General features: G+C 36.3%; 1 protein-coding gene across 1 annotated transcript in view; it reads left to right on the top strand.

The window, feature by feature from the left end:
- Positions 1-18863, top strand: part of LOC112048705 (polypeptide N-acetylgalactosaminyltransferase 2) — a 97632-nt gene that overhangs the window by 61299 nt on the left and 17470 nt on the right. Inside the window, exons 2-5 of the mRNA XM_024086354.2 lie at positions 798-1027; positions 2337-2435; positions 3066-3133; positions 6829-7016. Coding sequence (XP_023942122.1) covers positions 798-1027; positions 2337-2435; positions 3066-3133; positions 6829-7016 — 585 coding nt within the window. The remainder of the gene's footprint in view (positions 1-797; positions 1028-2336; positions 2436-3065; positions 3134-6828; positions 7017-18863) is intronic.

The following is an 18863-nucleotide window of genomic DNA, read 5'->3' as shown; positions in this document are numbered from 1 at the left end:
TAATTAGTTTCGCTTGAAGACTGCCATCTTTATAATATACTAGCGGACACCCGCGACTTCGCCTTTAGACCTCCTGAATCCAGCCCTGTCGCAAAATCCGTTCTTAGCGGACGTCTACTATCTTTAAACTAACTCCCTGTCAAATTTCATCTTTTTACGAAGTGGTTTTCGAGATTTCGTGATGAATGACCTTTCTTATTTATATACTAGCGGACGCTCGCGACTTCGTCCGCGTGGAAATCAATGAAATCTTTCAAGCCCTATTTCACCACATAAAAATTTTTGAATTACATAATATTTCGTATTTTTTACTGTGAAATGAAGGACTTTCCATACAAACTTTCAACCCCTATTTCACCCCCTTCTCATTTTATTTTCGCAATAAAAAGTATCCTATAACCTTGTCCGTATTATTGTCTTAAACGGTGCCAAGTTTCATTTGAATTCATTCTGTAGTTTCAGCGTGCTGCCCGAATAACAAAAAACACGAACAGACCAAAAATCAACAAAAAATATTTTTAGCTTCAGTATCGATTATATAATGTCCCAACAAAAATTTTCAAAATATCTTCAATGTACAGAATGTACAGAATTCGTATTATAAGTATAGATTCTAGATGGCGCTGTCGTCCGTTATGCCACGCTAACGTTTGTTGTTACAAATGGTATAAGTAAAATCTCAAATTACGAATAAATGTATAGAATTCGACCAGTTTTATTATAAGTATAGATTAAGATTGGAAGTATGGTGTGAAAGTAGAACCTAAATATCTCAAGTCTCTCATCTCTTGTTCCAGGAGGAGAACATAGCACTCCGGCTCATAAAGCAACACGAAGAGGAACCGGAGAGCAGTCCGACGTCACCGGAAGAGTACGGCACCGGAAGTACGGGGAGGTACTTTGACGAGGCGGGTTACGTGGCGGGGGGGTCGAGGGACAATGACCCCTACGTGAGGAATCGATTCAACCAGGCAGCCTCGGATAACTTGCCTAGCAACCGGGCTGTGCCGGATACTAGAAATGCTATGTAAGTTAATTGAATTCAAATTAAATTTATTAAATTAATTTTAGGCTTCCGTATTCAACGCCTTACAGTTTCACCATAACTGTCTGTCTGTATGCCTGTTTGTACAAGGTTTAGGTATCCACGCTTAATACTAAAAAGCTGTAATTTTGCAAAGGAATGTACATTAAGTAATTCAATTCAAAGTCGGAAAATAAAATCTTGAAAAAAAAATTTAGGCACCTACATGTAAAGTGGGTATAATTTTGTTCTACTTTTTTATGCATTGTGGGGTGTTTTTAGATAGGCCTTTAAAAAATACGGTGGGTCTGAAAACACTATTTTTCGTTTCAGGGATCCGATTTGTAAAATATTATAGGTTTTAGGTGGAAATTTTTGGTAGAGTCAAGTGTCTTCCAGCCAACTAAAATACCTACCAGCTAAACGAGTTATTTATGGATCCATGAATAAATTCACAAAAGTGTGATATGGTATCATGCAATTAGAAGGAAAACTATAACCGTTAAGTAGCGATTTCCATTTAAAGAGTTATAGTGCACCAATTTAAAAAACGTATTTGGAGCACGATCATTGCAAACAAATACCGTCGTTAATTAATTAGATAAAGTTGTTATTACGAGTAACATAACTCAGAGTCTGTTATTACTAGAAAGAATCAGTTTTTTATTCATCACTCAAAACCAAGAGACCAATTCAATTTCTTCGATTAGAATACATGTTTTAGCATTATTTTTCGAATTTATTTTCAAAAAGGATGATCCACTCTAACTCTATATAACTCTATAATAGGGATGATGACAGTTTTTTAAATTGTATATAAATTAAGAGTATACAGAGCAAAGAGCAAAGCAATTTTGTAAAAGTAACAAGGTATCTGCGATCATTACTTTCGGAGCTACAGGGATTTAAAGGGTCAGATTTGCGGCGCTGCCCCGGATCCATAAAAAACGCTCCATACAAAATGGCGCGATTTAGTGACGTCATTGGCTCGCTCGCTCGATCGTTAGGTTTGTATGGGCGTTCAAACAAAATTACTAATATCTTTGTTATTTGTGCGTTTATGTTTATAGTTCATTTATTGAAAAATGTCACATTTAATGAAAGGAAGCTAAAACTTTATGAATTTTCATCTAATTGCGATAAAAAAAATTTAATAGATTTTGAAATTTTATAATCTTATTTATTTTGCAAATATCCAGACAATCTTTGCTTTTTATGTATAAATTAGTTAACATTGACCTTATTTACCTGAATGTATCATAAAAATCAATATATTCAAACCTAGTCATCATCCCCATTGTGTATCGTTCAGGTGCCGTCTCAAGAAGTACGACGAAGATCTACCTCAGACAAGCGTAATCATCACATTCCATAATGAAGCTCGCTCAACGCTCCTGCGCACCATCGTCAGGTAATAAATACCTTTATTTTCTTTTTAACCGACTTCAAAAAGGAGGAGGTTCTCAATTCGGTCGGTTTTTTTTTTTTATTTTTTTTTTATTTTTATTTTTTTTTTATTTTTTTTTTATAGCAATAAGTGAACTAGTAGATAGATTGATGATAACGAACTAATACATAATAACTGTTACAGACTATGTAACCTGCAGCATTAGGTATAATTCGACCAACATTCACACCTTTAAACTTAAACAAAGAGAATATTTTAATGAAAATGTATAAATTAGTACATTATGCAATGTAATTATAATAAAATTAGCGGACGCTCGCGGCTTTGTCCACGTGAAATTCAGTTATTATTCACAAATCCCACGGACACGATGGATTTTCTGGGATAAAAAGTATATCTCTGCTGAATAAATCTCTTCTTCCAAATGTATTTACCAGTGAAAGTCCCATTAAAATCGGTTCAGCCGTCCCATAGATAAAGAGACACACAGACAAAAATGTTAACAAATATTGCCAGAGTTTTAGTATCGTGTAAGCATTATAAGATAGCATATTTTAAAATCACAGTTAGACTTTATATAGACAATTATTTTATTATACAGACATAGCAGACTTGATTTTTTTTCTATTTCAGCGTCCTGAACCGGAGTCCGGAACACTTAATCAAGGAAATTATCTTAGTGGATGACTTTAGTGATAATCGTAAGTACTAAATGTTCCCATAAAATCTCTCTCCTAAGCTCTCCTAGCTTGTTATGCATTTTGCCAAAAGGCCATTGAACGATGACGAAGAAATTATTAAAATAAATTAGTTTTATACCTGAATATTTGAGGGTCTGGACACTTGAGAGCTGCTACCTTCCAATGCTACCACCGTCCACAATCCATAATTGGCTACTTTAATTACGTATGGGCTAACAGTCTTCGTAAATGTAAATAATAAACAATAACATCATGTAAAATAACATGTAGGTCTGGAATCTGCAATTAAAAAAATTCATTGATTGATTGATTGATAGATTGATTGATTAATTGATTGACTGATAGAATGACCAAATACCATTTTCACAGAATACATAATAGCACAAGTATTGTAAACTTTATATTGTTTTAAAAAAAACGTTAAAGGTTGGTTAATTAGAAAGTTAATTACATTATCATAAAAGTACTCAGGCTTTCCTAGGTAATAATTAAATTATAATTATCACTTAGGAACAACTTACAGCATTCAAAAGTATTAACATTGTAATGAACGGAAACGTAGATCAGTCTGAGAAATCAAGTCTAGCTTCTAACAGTATTGCTTCATTGTGTTCAGCTCTTTGTGTGAAATACTAGCCGACGCCCGCGACTTCATCCGCGTGAAACTCGATGTAAACTTTCAACTACCCTATCCTACCCCTACCCTACCCCTAGCCTACCCCTAGCCTACCTCTACCCCTACCCTACTCCTACCTACCCCTACCCTACTTTTCTGGTTGTTTTTTTACACCTTGTGTCCGAAAACCCCCAATATCTTATGGAACCCTATTTTTTCCAAAATTAAGTTTTGCCTATGTTACTTGTGGATAATGTAGCTTTCGAATGGCGAAAGAATTTTTAAAATCGGTCCAGTAGTTTTTGAGCCTATTCATTACAATCAAACAAACAAACAAACATACAAACAAAGTTTTCCTCTTTATAATATTAGTATAGATTAAGTGTTTGTGTAGCTATACTAATACTATAAGTATTTGTATGTTTTTTATTTATTCTTTACAAGTTAGCCCTTGACTACAATCTCACCTGATGGTAAGTGATTATGCAATCTAAGATGGAAGCGGGCTAACTTGTTAGGAGGAGGCTCACCCCTTTCGGTTTCTACACGACATCGTACCAGAACGCTAAATCTCTTGGCGGTACGTATTTGTCGGTAGGGTGGTAACTAGCCACGGCCGAAGCCTCCCACCAGCCAGACCTGAACCAATTAAGAAAACCTCAATCAGTCCAGCCGGGGATCGAACCCAGGACCTCCGTTTTGTAAATCCACCGCGCATAACACTGCGCCACGGAGGCCGTCAAACGGTTTTTGAGATTTTGTGATGAATGATCGTTTGCATTTATACCTATAAAGAATAAACCTCTATTCGAGTAGCTCAACGGTTAGGACTTGATTCTGATGGGTCTAAGGTTTGAATACCGACCGTGGAACTATGGACGTCTTGTAAATCCACCGCGCATACCACTGCGCCACTGCGCCACGGATTTTGAAGGATGCTAATTCTGTATACCAGAGAATTTTCTTAATTCTCTACGTGTGTGAAGTCTGCCAATCCGCATTGGGCGAGCGTGGTGCACTATTGGCCTAACCCCTCATCTGAGAGGAGACGCAAGCTCAGCAGTGAGCCGAATATGGGTTTATTGACACTGCTAAACCAATTTCATTAATCTTTCATTGGACCTTGGAGATAAACATAGGCAATAAATATAGCCAACGATATTGTATACTAGAGATATACCCTTATCTGAGGCGGACAAATGTGCATAATTATTGTCTTAATTTCATTTAGTCGCTTAAAACAATTAAAGTTATTTAAAAACATAATACCTAAATATTGTCTACAATGTCGAGTTGTGTGTTTAGGAAGTATAAAACTATAAATACATAAATATGTTATGTAACTAAACACAAAATTGTGCATGTGTGATTTTTGCGGTGATTTTGTAGGCACGTCTATCTATAGTATAAAATAATCATTAGGCTAGTCTAGTATATAGCTAGGCTAGTATTATTATGTCTTACCGTCAAAGATTTATTTCTGACCACCAGACCAGAACAGTTCATTATAAAAATAAGTTGCTTCTGAAAATCGAACCCAGGACCTTACATACTACACCAAAGGTATATTAAAATAATATATGTATGGAAAGCTATGCACACAAAAGCTAGCTTAATCCAAACAATGTTGTTCCCAACAAACGCGTAATTATAATTTCTAAACGGCGTATAATCGAGTAGCGAGCAATATTCGCATGTATTGTTATATGTAACAATGGGCGTACAGAATTAATTTCACTTTGTTGCAAATATTACTTGGCAGCTCTTGAATTCAATGTTGTATAGACCATGTACTTGCTGTGTAAGTATTTACATAACAGATTTTACTTATGAAAAACAGGGTCAGGCCTCCTAATAAGAGAAGGGATATGGATCTTAGACCCACCCAGTGCGGGTAGGCAGGCTTGGGATGATAAAAAAATGTGTGTAATCACTATCAGATGTGATCATGAAGCCGTGATAGCTTACATTAGCCATTCACCATCCGATAAGCCCACAGCTTATCAGCCGATAAAACTGATCGTGTGTGTGTTGACCAAGACACTATCAGTTTTATGTCTTCAAGCCGTTAATGCTGCAGGCATGTGAGCTTACGTGATCATCAGTGACTGACAATAGACACTTTGGAATCCTCGTAACTTTAATTTTAAGTTTTCAACTAATTGTTATCACCATTATCTAATATTATTATTTCTTTACGTTTCAAAAGTGCTTGTTAACTAAGCCTAATTGAAATAAATGAATATTGACTATTGACTTAATGAATATGATCACTGCTTTTGAATCAGAGGGCGTAGGTTCGAATCTGGTCTGGGGCATGCACCTCCAACGTTTCAGTAAAGTGCATTATAACAAATTATATGTCACGTGTCTGAAACGGTGAAGGAAAAACATCGTGAGGAAACCTGCATACCCGAGAATTTTCTTCATTCTAAGTGTGTGATTTCTGCCAATCCGCACAGTGCATGTTGGACTATTAGTTTAACCCCTCTCATTCTGAGAGGGGTGCTCAAAAGTGAGCCGGGAGGTAGACCTAGAAGTAAATGGGCAGACGACATAGAAAGGATAGCTGGAAAACAGTGGAGGAAAAAAGCCACAGATAGAGACTACTAGTCATCTCTGGCGGAGGCCTTCACTCTCAAATAGAGGGGTTCGCACAATTTTTTTAAAACTTTTATATATTATATTAAAGTGACTTACTTGAGAATGTACTAATGAAAATTTAATTTTTTTTCGTTTTATATTGTACGTAGGAATACGGGGATAATATATAGCCTATAGCCTTCCTCGACAAATGGGCTATCTAACACTGAAAGAATTTTTCAAATCGGTCCTATTATAGTAGTTCCTGAGATTAGCGCGTTCAATCAAACAAACAAACTCTTCAGCTTTATAATATTAGTATAGATTATAACTTACAATTTTATTAACCTAGTTCTAGAACTTGTAGTAGTTCTAGTTATCTACTACAAGTTCACTATGTATCATTTACTTATGTGCGAGATAAAAGGCTTTTTATTTTTATTTATTTATATACTTAAATGATAATTATGATCGTTTAAAAAAAAACTCTTTGCAGCGGATGACGGCGCGGCGCTGCGGGCTATACGCAAGGTCCAGGTCATCAGAAACTCCAAGCGCGAAGGCCTCATGCGCTCGCGAGTACGCGGCGCTGACGTGGCCACGGCGCCCGTGCTCACGTTCCTCGACTCGCACGTGGAGTGCAACGTGCTCTGGCTCGAGCCGCTGCTGCAGAGGATCAAGGAGGTCAGTGGAGTTCCATAACAGGATTTTTCTTCTTCATTACGGTCTTTCTACAGTCGGTCCCTCGTGATTTGGTATCGCGTCGCTTCATGAACCAGCTGAAAGAGACCTAATGACAAGGAGAATTTAAGAGCCTCTCTTACGGCGTGGTCTATTCAGTCATTTGGCGACGCGGCTTGGATCGCAGGGTGGTATTTTAAGCCGCGACCCCAGGATATGTCACTCATTTAGCACCACCTAGGGGTCACCTCGGTCAGGGTATCGAGTTTTGGAACCAAACTTCGATTCTACCTATGGACACGACTGACTCTGACCCCCATCCTCCATCGAGCACGGTAGGCATTTCCTTAATTGTAACTGCTGTAAACAAATGGTTAAGAGACGTGTTTGAATATGAAGTTGTGAAAGAATTGATACATTTGTACGTTTGGCAGTCCACGGTAAACGTAACATTCCAACACCACATCTCGAACGCATCGAGTCTCTGTTAGGTTATAACTTGGCAAGTTCGTTGATGACACTCCCATGATATGCGGGCGACGGGGGAAAGGACTGCGCGGGTGTGAAGTCGTGCGTGCGGGGCTTTACTTACCACCATGACATAACTTGACGTTTCAAAAGTGCTTGTAAAATAAGCCTAATTTAAATAAATTAAATTTGAATTAGAATTTTAAATTTTGAAAATAGAACACCCTGTAGGTGATTAAAATACAAGAATATTGAAAACAATGTAACGTTTTTGTAACCAAGGCTGAGATGCTAAATGACGCATTCTAGATCAAGGCGCCTACATACTTGGACTTCTAAACGCCATTTAAATATGCAGATATGATATGATTTTGTAACTGTGTAACTCAAAGTTGCTAAATTCCACAAGTAAATAGTGAAAGGAAATAACATCCATTTGTATGAATCCACCACAGAGTAAAATTTTGCTAGACACCGCTCATTCATTCAATACTTAGTATGAATTCGACTCATTCATTTAAAAAAACATACAGCTGAACATAGAACCTCCTTGTTTTTGGAAATCGGTTAAAAGGTAGGTAGTCAGCCTTGGCCCGTTACCTCTCCACCAGCAGTTGCGGATCTTTAGATTCCAGTAAGATTTATATAGAATATAATAGAATAGAATACCTATACTTTCATTTATCCACACACATGTAATAAAAAAAAAACAGAATATACAAAAATCAATAAATCCATCAACAAACAGAATATCTTGGATAGTCGTGGACAAAAAAGGTATCCACCTCAGCACGATGCGACAGCTAGCTGTGGCGCTGGTTTTCAGGTGAAACCTTGTGTGTATGTTATAATGGATGGCGTGCGGTATCTAGCTAACGGTAAGTCCGTGAAACGAGCATGTTATTAAATTCCAATTTCTGCTACGAAGTTCAAATGTGTACGAGAAACTTAGACTGTCACGATTGTTAAGCAATTGATTGATCATGGAGGTCGTAAATTTTAATGATAGGTTTGAGTGAGATTAACCTTATAAATGAATAATATGATTTTGTAGGCTAGTTGCGCAAATCAACACGTATCTTCTTATAACTTTATCTTCTTTTATTTACCTAAAACTGTTGACCATTTATCCACAGGGTCATAGTGGGCTGTCTTATATTTTTAGGCAACCCATTTTAGGGATGGAATTTTTAATAAGTATAAAAAAATGCTTCAATGACATTTTAAACATTGTGTACCAATTTACATAAAATATATATTTTTTTATTTTTACTTTGATTAGCTGTCTACATACTTAAATGTTGTAAAAAAATGTTTTTATTTATTATATAGACAATACCGATCTTCCGGCACATAAAAACGTGCATTCCAATGTGGTCATAACTCACAAGTGTATCCAGCTTCCTGTTCTACGTAGTACATTTATCATGATATGCATGCAGACGGCGTCGCATCCGCATTTTGCATAGCTCATAGATTAGCCTCTGCTTATGCAATGTTACAGCTACCAGGAACCAATCCTATGCAGAGCAATATCTCTTGCGCAATAGCTTTTACATTTTGTTATTTTGTTCTCGCTTCCTTTTGTTTATTTTAACTTTTTAGAAGCTTTTAGTTTCTCCATGCCGAGTGGCCTCTGTGTAATTAAATCTTGCAAGTTGAACGAAGATGGTCCAAAATTGTATGCAGCCCAGGATCAGTCATAGTACCATGGCGGAAATAAAAGAAAATATTTCTTTTTAACTATTTTTGATTATACAAATCTACGAATTTACTTTCTTTCGAAATAATATTCATTCTCTCCCAAGAAATGCAACACTAATGTGGGTATAAATGGCGGATTTATGTCTTTTTCAATGCAATAGTCGATTTGACGTTTGCTGTCAATTGTCATGTCATAGTTGCTCTATGGGCGCCATCTTGATATAAGTCAAAAACTTGGGTTTTAATTTTTTTTTTATTTAGTTAAAGATTTCATACATAAGAAACAAAAATGCTGACTTTTAATTAATATGACAGTGGCTTTAACTTTGTAAAATATTTAAAACTCGGAAAAAATTATTGCTATTTTGTCATTTTGGTCGAAGTAAAACCCTATATTCCCGGGAATCACCAGATTAAGTGAGATTGTAGATTACATTTTACAAATTTTTGCTTTCACACGTAAGGGGCCCGTGTAGTCCGGGGGCCCCGTATCATTGATACGCTGATACGGTGGTAGCTACGCCCCTGTCAACATGCTTTCTCAAGAGCTAAATAGGGCTAAAACCAAAAGCTTTTAAAAAAACTGTCTGTTTTTCTGCTTATAAGGGCTAATCTTTGGAATGGCTTTGAATGAGAAATTAATTGGAAGATAGAGGAGGTTATTAAGCTACATATAGGCTACTTTTTATCCCGGAAATATTCATGGTTCCCGCAGGATTTATAAAAAACCGAATTTCACGCGGACGAAGTAATATAATATAATAAAAAGAAGTCGTCACACAAGGAAACAAACGAAAAAATTGTCCCAGCAATATACTGTGTTTTTTTGTATTCTGAGCCTGCACCTGAGGATGTAGAAATACAAGTGGCTTAAACAAATTATGTATGGACGCCCGATGCCGTCCTATGTTACATGCATATTTTACCTTTGACGCAGCTAAAGCCGGCGTTACATATAACTTCTAATATTTGAGCGTTTAAATATCAGACTTTATGCACTTAGTAAAGCAACCTGCTAGAGTGCTTTGCATTGCAATGCATTCGAAAGATTTGATATACCTGCACAAAATTCGATAAGTACCGCTCTTTGCCGGGCGGTGTAAGAACTCTTTACTCGCATATATAACGAAGATTGAAAGTCCCATTACTAACTTCATTCGCAAGTGTTCAAATGTTTGAAGCTATATGTAGCTCCGACTTTATTATAATTTCACTGGCTGTATTTTCAGTGACAACCTTTAAAGTGAATAAGCAATGATCCTTTGGTAGCAGAAATGTACATAATGGTAGCTTTACTTTATTCACACCTATTGACTTCTTTTTATAAAGAAAAGTTATTTTATTTTGCGTATTATTATCAATTAGTATACCATCAGTTATTAATAAAGTTTAGCGGATAGTAAACATATTTTTGAAAAGTGTATTGTAACTGCGATGTGGTTCGTGGAAAAGGAATTTAACAGGTCACCGAAAAAAATTCTTTTCATTTAATTCCGAAAAAAAGTTTGCGTTTATAATTTGTGTTTGCGTTCAGATACTATTATAAAATAGTGTCAGCGACAGGTGTTACAAATATATTGTGCAGTAACAACGTAAAAAGACACGATTTCTTGTTTGTAGTGTTTTGTCTCTATTTCATAATAACTATCACAATACTGTGCTAGAGAGAGATATAATAACGTATTTGATGTCGCATCACATCACATTGTCGCGGTGAAACACTATCTATACAGAATAGTGATACTGGACAATGACATGCACGATGTAATAGTTTAAATACTTTAGACAATGACATTGTTTGGAGCTTGTTAATGTATGCCAGACGTGCAATGTGACACATCGTGGGTCAGTGACAGTGTATCAAACGTAGACAGAGAAGTGAATAGACGATTAGATAGCATTCTTAACACTTCCTCAAAAAGAGAACAACTTATGCGTGGACTCTGTAAAGAAACAAGACTATTTGAGATTCGGTGTTGTGATGGGTGCCGTTTCTTTGGGTCATCATTATTAATAACCTATATTCGGCTCACTGTTAAGCACGAGTCTCCTGTCAGAATGAGAGGTGTTAGGCTAAAATTCCACCACTCTGGCCCAATGCGGGATGGACATACTTCACACATGTAGAGAATAAAGAAAATTCTCAGGTATGCAGCTATCCTCATGATGTCTTTCCTTTACCTTATTATTATTTATCTAGTAGATAGTTTGTTAATTAGATTAGTAAAAGTTAGTTTCAGTGTAGTGTATTGTGATGTCTAAATCGAATATATTTTGACTGATAACGGCATGCCAATCCGTTGTCTATTTCTTACTCTGTCTACGGTCTCAACGTACCGCAGACAGCCCGGAAGTCGGCAGCTCTAAAAGTATGCAGCCAAGGACGTGAAGGTCGCATTCTATTTGTATGGAGGAAAGAATGCTTATTAATTTATAATTAGACCTAAAATAAAACAAGACTGTAAAGCCGTCTTGGCGTGTCTATAAGATTCTGCACTTGTTTCTTTGTTGTTTTAAAACTTTATTGCAGAAATAAAAAATTAAATGAGATTTTACAGATACACAGAGGCAGGCATGTGACATCAAGAACCATTTAAGTACAAAAAAACCGTTACTTAGCAGCCACTGATATACAGATGGAAATTTATAAGCCATCGATATAGGATAGGTCTGTCTTACAAAGTGAGACCTAGTACTCAATTATCGATGTTATAAACATTATATTGTAAGTAGGTACATACATATACGTAATAATGTGACAGTATCGTGGCATTACGCTTTCTAAAGTGTTTTTCACATAGCATGGGTATGGTGAGTTGCCTTGAAGTTTATAATACGTACTATTATCGTAAATCTTTCTTCTTTCTTTCTTTCTTTCTTTCAAATCGCGGCAAACTTTAAAGAGTGAAACGAACTGTCACCGTACCCATGCTCTCTGAACACTATAAAGTAGTGATGTGTGTATTGTTTGAATATAATATTTAAGTAGGTAATACCAAGGTTTAATATCGAAGTTAAAAGATCGGGCGCGATGCGGCATTCTATTTAATTGACGTAGGACGCTGGACGTGTTAGCCTTTATAAAACTACTATTTCACTACTCTTGCTCAAAAACACTGTCATATTACCACTCCACAGCGGGGCTAAACAAGCATTTTAGCCTCTAGGGGCTAAAGTAATTTTGTTTTTTAATTCTTGTCTGTTACGAGTACTAGCCAAGTACTAGCCTACTACAAAACGAAGGAGGTTCTATTCGAAAATGGAATCATTATAGGTCTGGTAAGGCCCCGATTGTTTTGAAAAATAAAAAACTTTAAATTGGAATTAAATGCAGCGTTCTTGTCTGTGGAATGCTTTTTTTTTTATTTAATTTTTATTGAGTTGCGAATAGAGCGAGATTTGAAGACATGGGACATCCTTTACGGTGTATACCTTTGCCTTTTTCTCATGTGAAAAAAATTAAATTAAAAAGCGAGAATTTAAAAAAACAATTGGCGTGAAAATACACACTTGATTTTTTTAAGAAATTTATTGTAAATTTGTGACGGTAACTTATATATTGTCCAACATTAATTGTTATTGTTGTCTTCATCTAGTAAGAATGGTGATCCAAATTTTGAGATGGATGAAATTTTCAATCTGTTACCATCAAAGTCGAGACGCATTTACTTAAATACCTACCTAGGTAAAGTGGAGAAAACAACAACGAAAGGAGGTTTTTAAACTATTATCATTATTCATCTTCACAGTAGTCGGAAATTATGTTGCCGGGTAAAAGCATCTCCCTTAATATCCAAAATTGTAGACTTTGTATATTTAATTTTCAATTAAAATAAATCATTGAATATTGTACTAAACTATTTTATTTTCTCGCAATCGTAGTGAAAAGCAGAGTGTAACACGCGGGGCTAAACCCATTATAAACTCGGTTTCTATTTAGACGGCCCTCGCCTTCGTCTCGGGCCCTAAAAATACCTCGTATATAATGGGTCTTTTTAGCCCCTTGTATAACAATCTACTATTTCAACACGATTAAATAAATGTTTATTCAACTAAGCTTATTTCGTACTGTTTTTTCTTCATCTTATAACAGGGTATACACTATACATATAGCAGGATTATATTCCTAACACGTTTTCATAATAATGTTGCTGGTCCCTTTATCCCAACTCATTGAAATAAAACTTGTAAGTCATTTTAGAATCCCTCAGAAACTGCATGAAACCTGGAATGAAACAGAACATTTTTTTATGGTCTAGAAAGGTATTAAATGCCTTTTTCTGTACGCCATGACAATGCGTGTGAAAACAAATACCCGATGTATAGTTATGGCATAAAAGTGTAACAAAAAACAATCGGAATTTGAATACCAATTAGTAAACCGGTCTCATCTCTATAGTGTTAATTTATATATATTTTTTGTATTTTTAACCGACTTCCAAAAAAGAGGAGGTTCTACGTTCGGCTGTATGTATGTTTTTTTTATGTATGTCCAGCGATAATTCCGTCATTTATGGACAGATTTCAGAAATTCTTTTTTAGTTTTGTTTATTTATTACATTAATGCTTGAAATTTCCTGTTTCCATGAGAATCGTTCTTATATAGAAATGCTCTGTTGTAAATGTTTCAAGGCAATCAATAGCTATCGAGTTTTGCGGAAACATACAGAGGCTGAATACTTTTCCCCGTTGACATTATGACAATATATCAGCGGTGAAGAGGCCAAGCAAACCGATTCCCACCGGGTTACCGTTTGAAAATCTGTACATATTCGTTGTAATGAATATAAATACACTCGTAGACGCCGCGCGGTTTCACCCGCGTGGTTCCCGTTTCCATAAGAATACGGAGATAAAATATAGCCTATAGACTTCCTCGTTAAATGGGCTATCTAACACTGAAAGAATTTTTCAAATCAGAAGTTCCTGAGATTAGCGCGTTCAAACAAACTCTTCAGCCTTATAATATACGCTTATTAATATAGATATGTAATATGTATGGATATAATATGATAAACCGGTTTGTATCACGCTGAATATGAATTTTCCTTTTCTTTGGGACGGCTTACCTTCATCTTTATTCCACGCTTCGCCACTGCTGAATATATCCGGCTTTAAAATTCTGTATAGGTGGAGATACGGACAGATTTTCAATTGTTTAAATGTATAGCCGGTTGTAGGGAAATCATAGAAACACTTTATTTCGGACTTAAAGGTGTAAAAGAATCATTATTAGCTCTGTTCACCTTGACCTCTGAGGCATGAAGTATTAAAGGGTCTAATCGGACCTCCCAAACAAAGAATAATTCTCAAGCGATCTCAATTTGGATCTCAAAAGCATACAAGAGTCTTTAAAGGCATAAGTAATCATAATAAATTTTATTTGGACCTTAGAGGCATAGAAGAGGCATCACAAACTACACGACATCGTACTTGTAAGACAAATCACTTGGCGATACGTCTTTGCCGGTAGGGTGGTGACTAGCCACGGCCGAAAGCCTTCAACCAGCCAGACCTGGACCAATTAATAAAACCTCACTCGACCCAGTCGGTGAGCGAACCCAGGACTTCCGTCTTGTAAAAGCACCGCGCATACTACGCCGAGGATTTTCATCTTAGGCTCTTTTCAGATCTCCTTAGGCATGGAAGAATCGTCAATCAGATCTCCAAGAAATTAAACATTTTTACAGGTTCTTTTTAGACCTCTAAAGTAGGTCACCCATCTGAAAACCGAAGTCATTAGCTGAACCAACATTTCCTAATAATATTGATTAAAACTAATTTGAAATAAGCAAATAACTTAAAACGTTTTCGATTAAAATTAACTAATAAATAATCATTACTTAATAAAATTATATAAACTACAAATAGTTAAGTAGACAATTTAATGTCAGAAAAAACTGATCGATTACCTAATGTACCTACTCGTATAAAAACTTTATATAAGTACTAAAGTGTGCAAGTGCATTCGGCCTTGACTCATTACAACATTACACTTTACTTAACTAAACACTTTCGTTTACGTTGTTCACTTCACTTTAATGTGGTCACTTCTGTAACACTTTTAAAGTTATAAAAACTTAACTATAACGTAACAACGGTTATTTTGTCTAATAAGATTCAAGTTGTAGCTTAATTTACATTACTCCATGGCCGGACTTACGTTGAAAGTCATAAGTTCGACTCCTGCCTGTAGATGCTATTCCTATTATCCCTCCTACGTCCTATCGCAGTATTTACGACGATTTTATTTAACGACTTTGTTTACATTTTAAATGTACCTTAATACTAATGTAAATTAGAAAACGCGTTTCTATTCATCATGGTGTTGAAGGGAAAACTATAAATAGAAAAGTCAGGGAAATGCAAGGTTTCATCTTCTAACAATACAATTAGAAAACTATCTCAATGAACCGAATGGAAATCTGCCAACGTATTGATTACCATAGATCCATTGTTATATGGTAGAAAATCCTCCCATAAAATGAAAAAAATCGGTCTTCTTCTTCTTTAAATTTAATACCATAATGCTTTGTTTTACGATTTAAACAAAAGCTTTCTTATTTACATTTTGATTTCTAAAAATCATTGTTTTATTTTTTTTCAGTAATAAATCACTGACGTTGTACTTACAACAGTTACGCCATGCGTGATAGGGTCATTACAGACTTGCCGTCTAATCGCGTGTCTTACAGTGGAATTCATAGACATTGTAGCGGAACCCCCAGGGGATCATTCAGCCGCTGAGTGTCGAATTTAACCTCTATTTGTTTGAGAATTTGACACTCAGCGGGTGAATGATCCTCTGGGGGTGCCCCTACAACGTCTATGAATTCCACTGTTAGTTACCGTCGTAGTTTATGGTGCCGTCTCAATGTAACTACTAGTGTGGAAGAGGACTCTTAGTAATAAAGGTTTATTTCTGTGACAAGATTATATATTTTAGATACAAATAACGATGTATTATTCAATAGCCTAAAGTTTAGCTTTTTAACAAAAACAATTCTAATTGTGTATTGCTATAGGCTTCTAAAATTAAACCACAGAAACGTCACTACCCCCCGGTGACGCCGTAGTGGTTCCGCAGGGAGCTATCGGCACCTACTCAGACAGAAAAAAAAAAGAAACGTCACCGGTCAAATTACAAAAACATCGCTACAGAATAGCGCTACAGTACAACCCACATCTGTGTGACGTCAACACGTAGCGTACTTTCGTAGGTATGTGCGTACGAAGTAAAACAGCAGTTGCGCTATATTTACGATATTGTAATTGAGTTAATATAAACTTTATTACTATAGTACTGCAATCATTAACGTATGTGTTCATTAATGACAGCACTTGGCCAATTTTAGCTGATCTTTAAAGAGCGTTATCGCACAAAAAACGCTCGTTTATCTTTCGCCGTCTGTAAACAGCCTTAGTGAGCGGACACATTATGGCCGGGGGCCTGTACTTAGGCTAAAGTTTCTGATCGAGTTTGAGTTTCCGGGTTGGAACAAGATAATGTAACGCCATAGATCATGATTTTGCATAACGCTCGAAACTTGTTTCATGCTCTATTTAGCTGGGCCCACGTCATCTGTTAAAGTTAACCGCGGAAATACTTATAATAAATAATGTATTTAATGAAGTAAAATGTTATTTAGTCGTGATCCTAACTTGTTTTACTAGTATTTATGAGTTACTTGAATACTAGGGATTTAATACAATATGAGCTACTTCCTGTCATTAATATTTTAAGGTAAGGAAGTCATCAAAATAAATAGACTTCTCTTTTTCATTTACTTAATTTTTGTTAATGATTGATGTAAATATAATTTCAAATTAAAAGTAGATAGGTACAATTGTTATATATTTATTTTTATTTTTAAAAATCTTTCACTTCACACACACATCGATAGATGTCCACTGCAGGACATAGACCTTTTGTAGGGACTTCCAAACATCACGATCCTGCGACTTCCTGGGACTCTCTTGATGTCGTCAGTCCACCTGGTGGAGGGCCGACCAACACTGCGCTTTCTAGTGCGGTGTCGCCATTCCAGCACTTTGAGACCCCAATGTCCATCGGCTCTTCGAACTAAATGCCTTGCCAATTGCCACTTCACCTTCGCGACTCGTTGAGCTATGTCAGTGACCTTGGATCTTCTGCGGATCTCCTCATTTCGGATGCGATCACGTAGATATACTCCGAGTATAGCTTGTTCCATCGCTGCGTGACTCTGAGCATTCTTATGAGGCCCATAGTTAGCGACCAAGTGACATCCAATTTCGATGACTGACGCGAAAGTTCTTCTTCTCTTGGGTGTCTTTTGACACACTCTATTTTTTTAGAACAGAACATCTCAAGTAAAAAAAGTTATCAAAATCGAACTACTCAGTAAAAAGTTACAAGTATTCACTATTCATACATAAAAAATACCAGCCCAGTGGATAAAAAAGCCGTGATAGCCCAGTGGATATGACCTCTGCCTCCGATTCCGGAGGGTGTGGGTTCAAATCCGGTCCGGGGCATGCACCTCCAACTTTTCAGTTGTGTGCATTTAAAAAAAATAAATATCACGTGTCTCAATCGGTGAAGGAAAACATCGTGAGGAAACCTGCATACCAGAGAATTATCTTAATTCTCTGCGTGTGTGAAGTCTGCCTATCCGCATTGGGCCAGCGTGGTGGACTATTGGCCTTACCCCTCTCATTCTGAGAGGAGACTCGAGCTCAGCAGTGAGCCGAATATGGGTTGATGACGACGACGACATAAAAATATATACACGATGAATTGTTAACCTTCTCTCTGTCTTTCGCCTATTGTAAAATTATTTTATTAAACAGTTCATGATCAAAGGTGTTGTTATTACAACAATTGACTTTCAATCATTATTGTTTGCTGAACTTTACAACAACAATAGCAGGTAATAAACAGACAGTCAAATCAACACTTAGCATGTAACATTTACTTCAATGTAATCGTACTGTGATCTCCACACTCAAGGCAATATACTTGTGTTCGCATGGCTTCTTAGTGGACAAATCATTAAGATCTCATTTGATATTACATCTTTTGTACAACCGTACTGAAGTACTAAGGTCAGTGTTGTTTTTCTTTTATATAAGTAAATATATAGATATATTTTATTTGCACACCACAAAGACAAATACAAGTGAAATAAAAACATATTAAGAAGAGATTAGCATACAAAAGGCGGCCTTATCACTAAGTAGCTATTTCTTCAAGGCAACCTTCGGTTTAGGAAAACTTGCGTTTGGAAATCTTGCCTGATGGAAAGCAATGTTCTAAATTAGACCGGATTTACCTAGAAAATGATATTATTCTCTAAAGGTGATATTCACACATGGATACGAAATGGAATAAATGGAGCTTAAAGCTACCATGTTACTCTAATCCGGGTTGGTGGTCAAGTGATCTTGTCTAAGATATTAACGTGCTCCGAGGTACGAAAATGTAATACCACCCCAGCATCCCAACTTCAGGTTCAGAATTTTTGGCCGAAAAATTCTTGGGAAAATATACCTCAATATTTCATAGCCCGGTCTAGGGCTAGACCACGGGATTTCATGATCAGAAGTATAAAAAGGTGAAGAGAAATAGACAAAATGTCGTCCAATGCCATCGGCGTTGTCCCAGATCGTACTAGCAACGCAGTAAGTATTCCATTG

This window comes from Bicyclus anynana, chromosome 9, assembly GCF_947172395.1.
Source record: "Bicyclus anynana chromosome 9, ilBicAnyn1.1, whole genome shotgun sequence".
NCBI lineage: Eukaryota > Metazoa > Arthropoda > Insecta > Lepidoptera > Nymphalidae > Bicyclus > Bicyclus anynana.
This window is presented reverse-complemented; position numbering and strand designations above follow the sequence as displayed.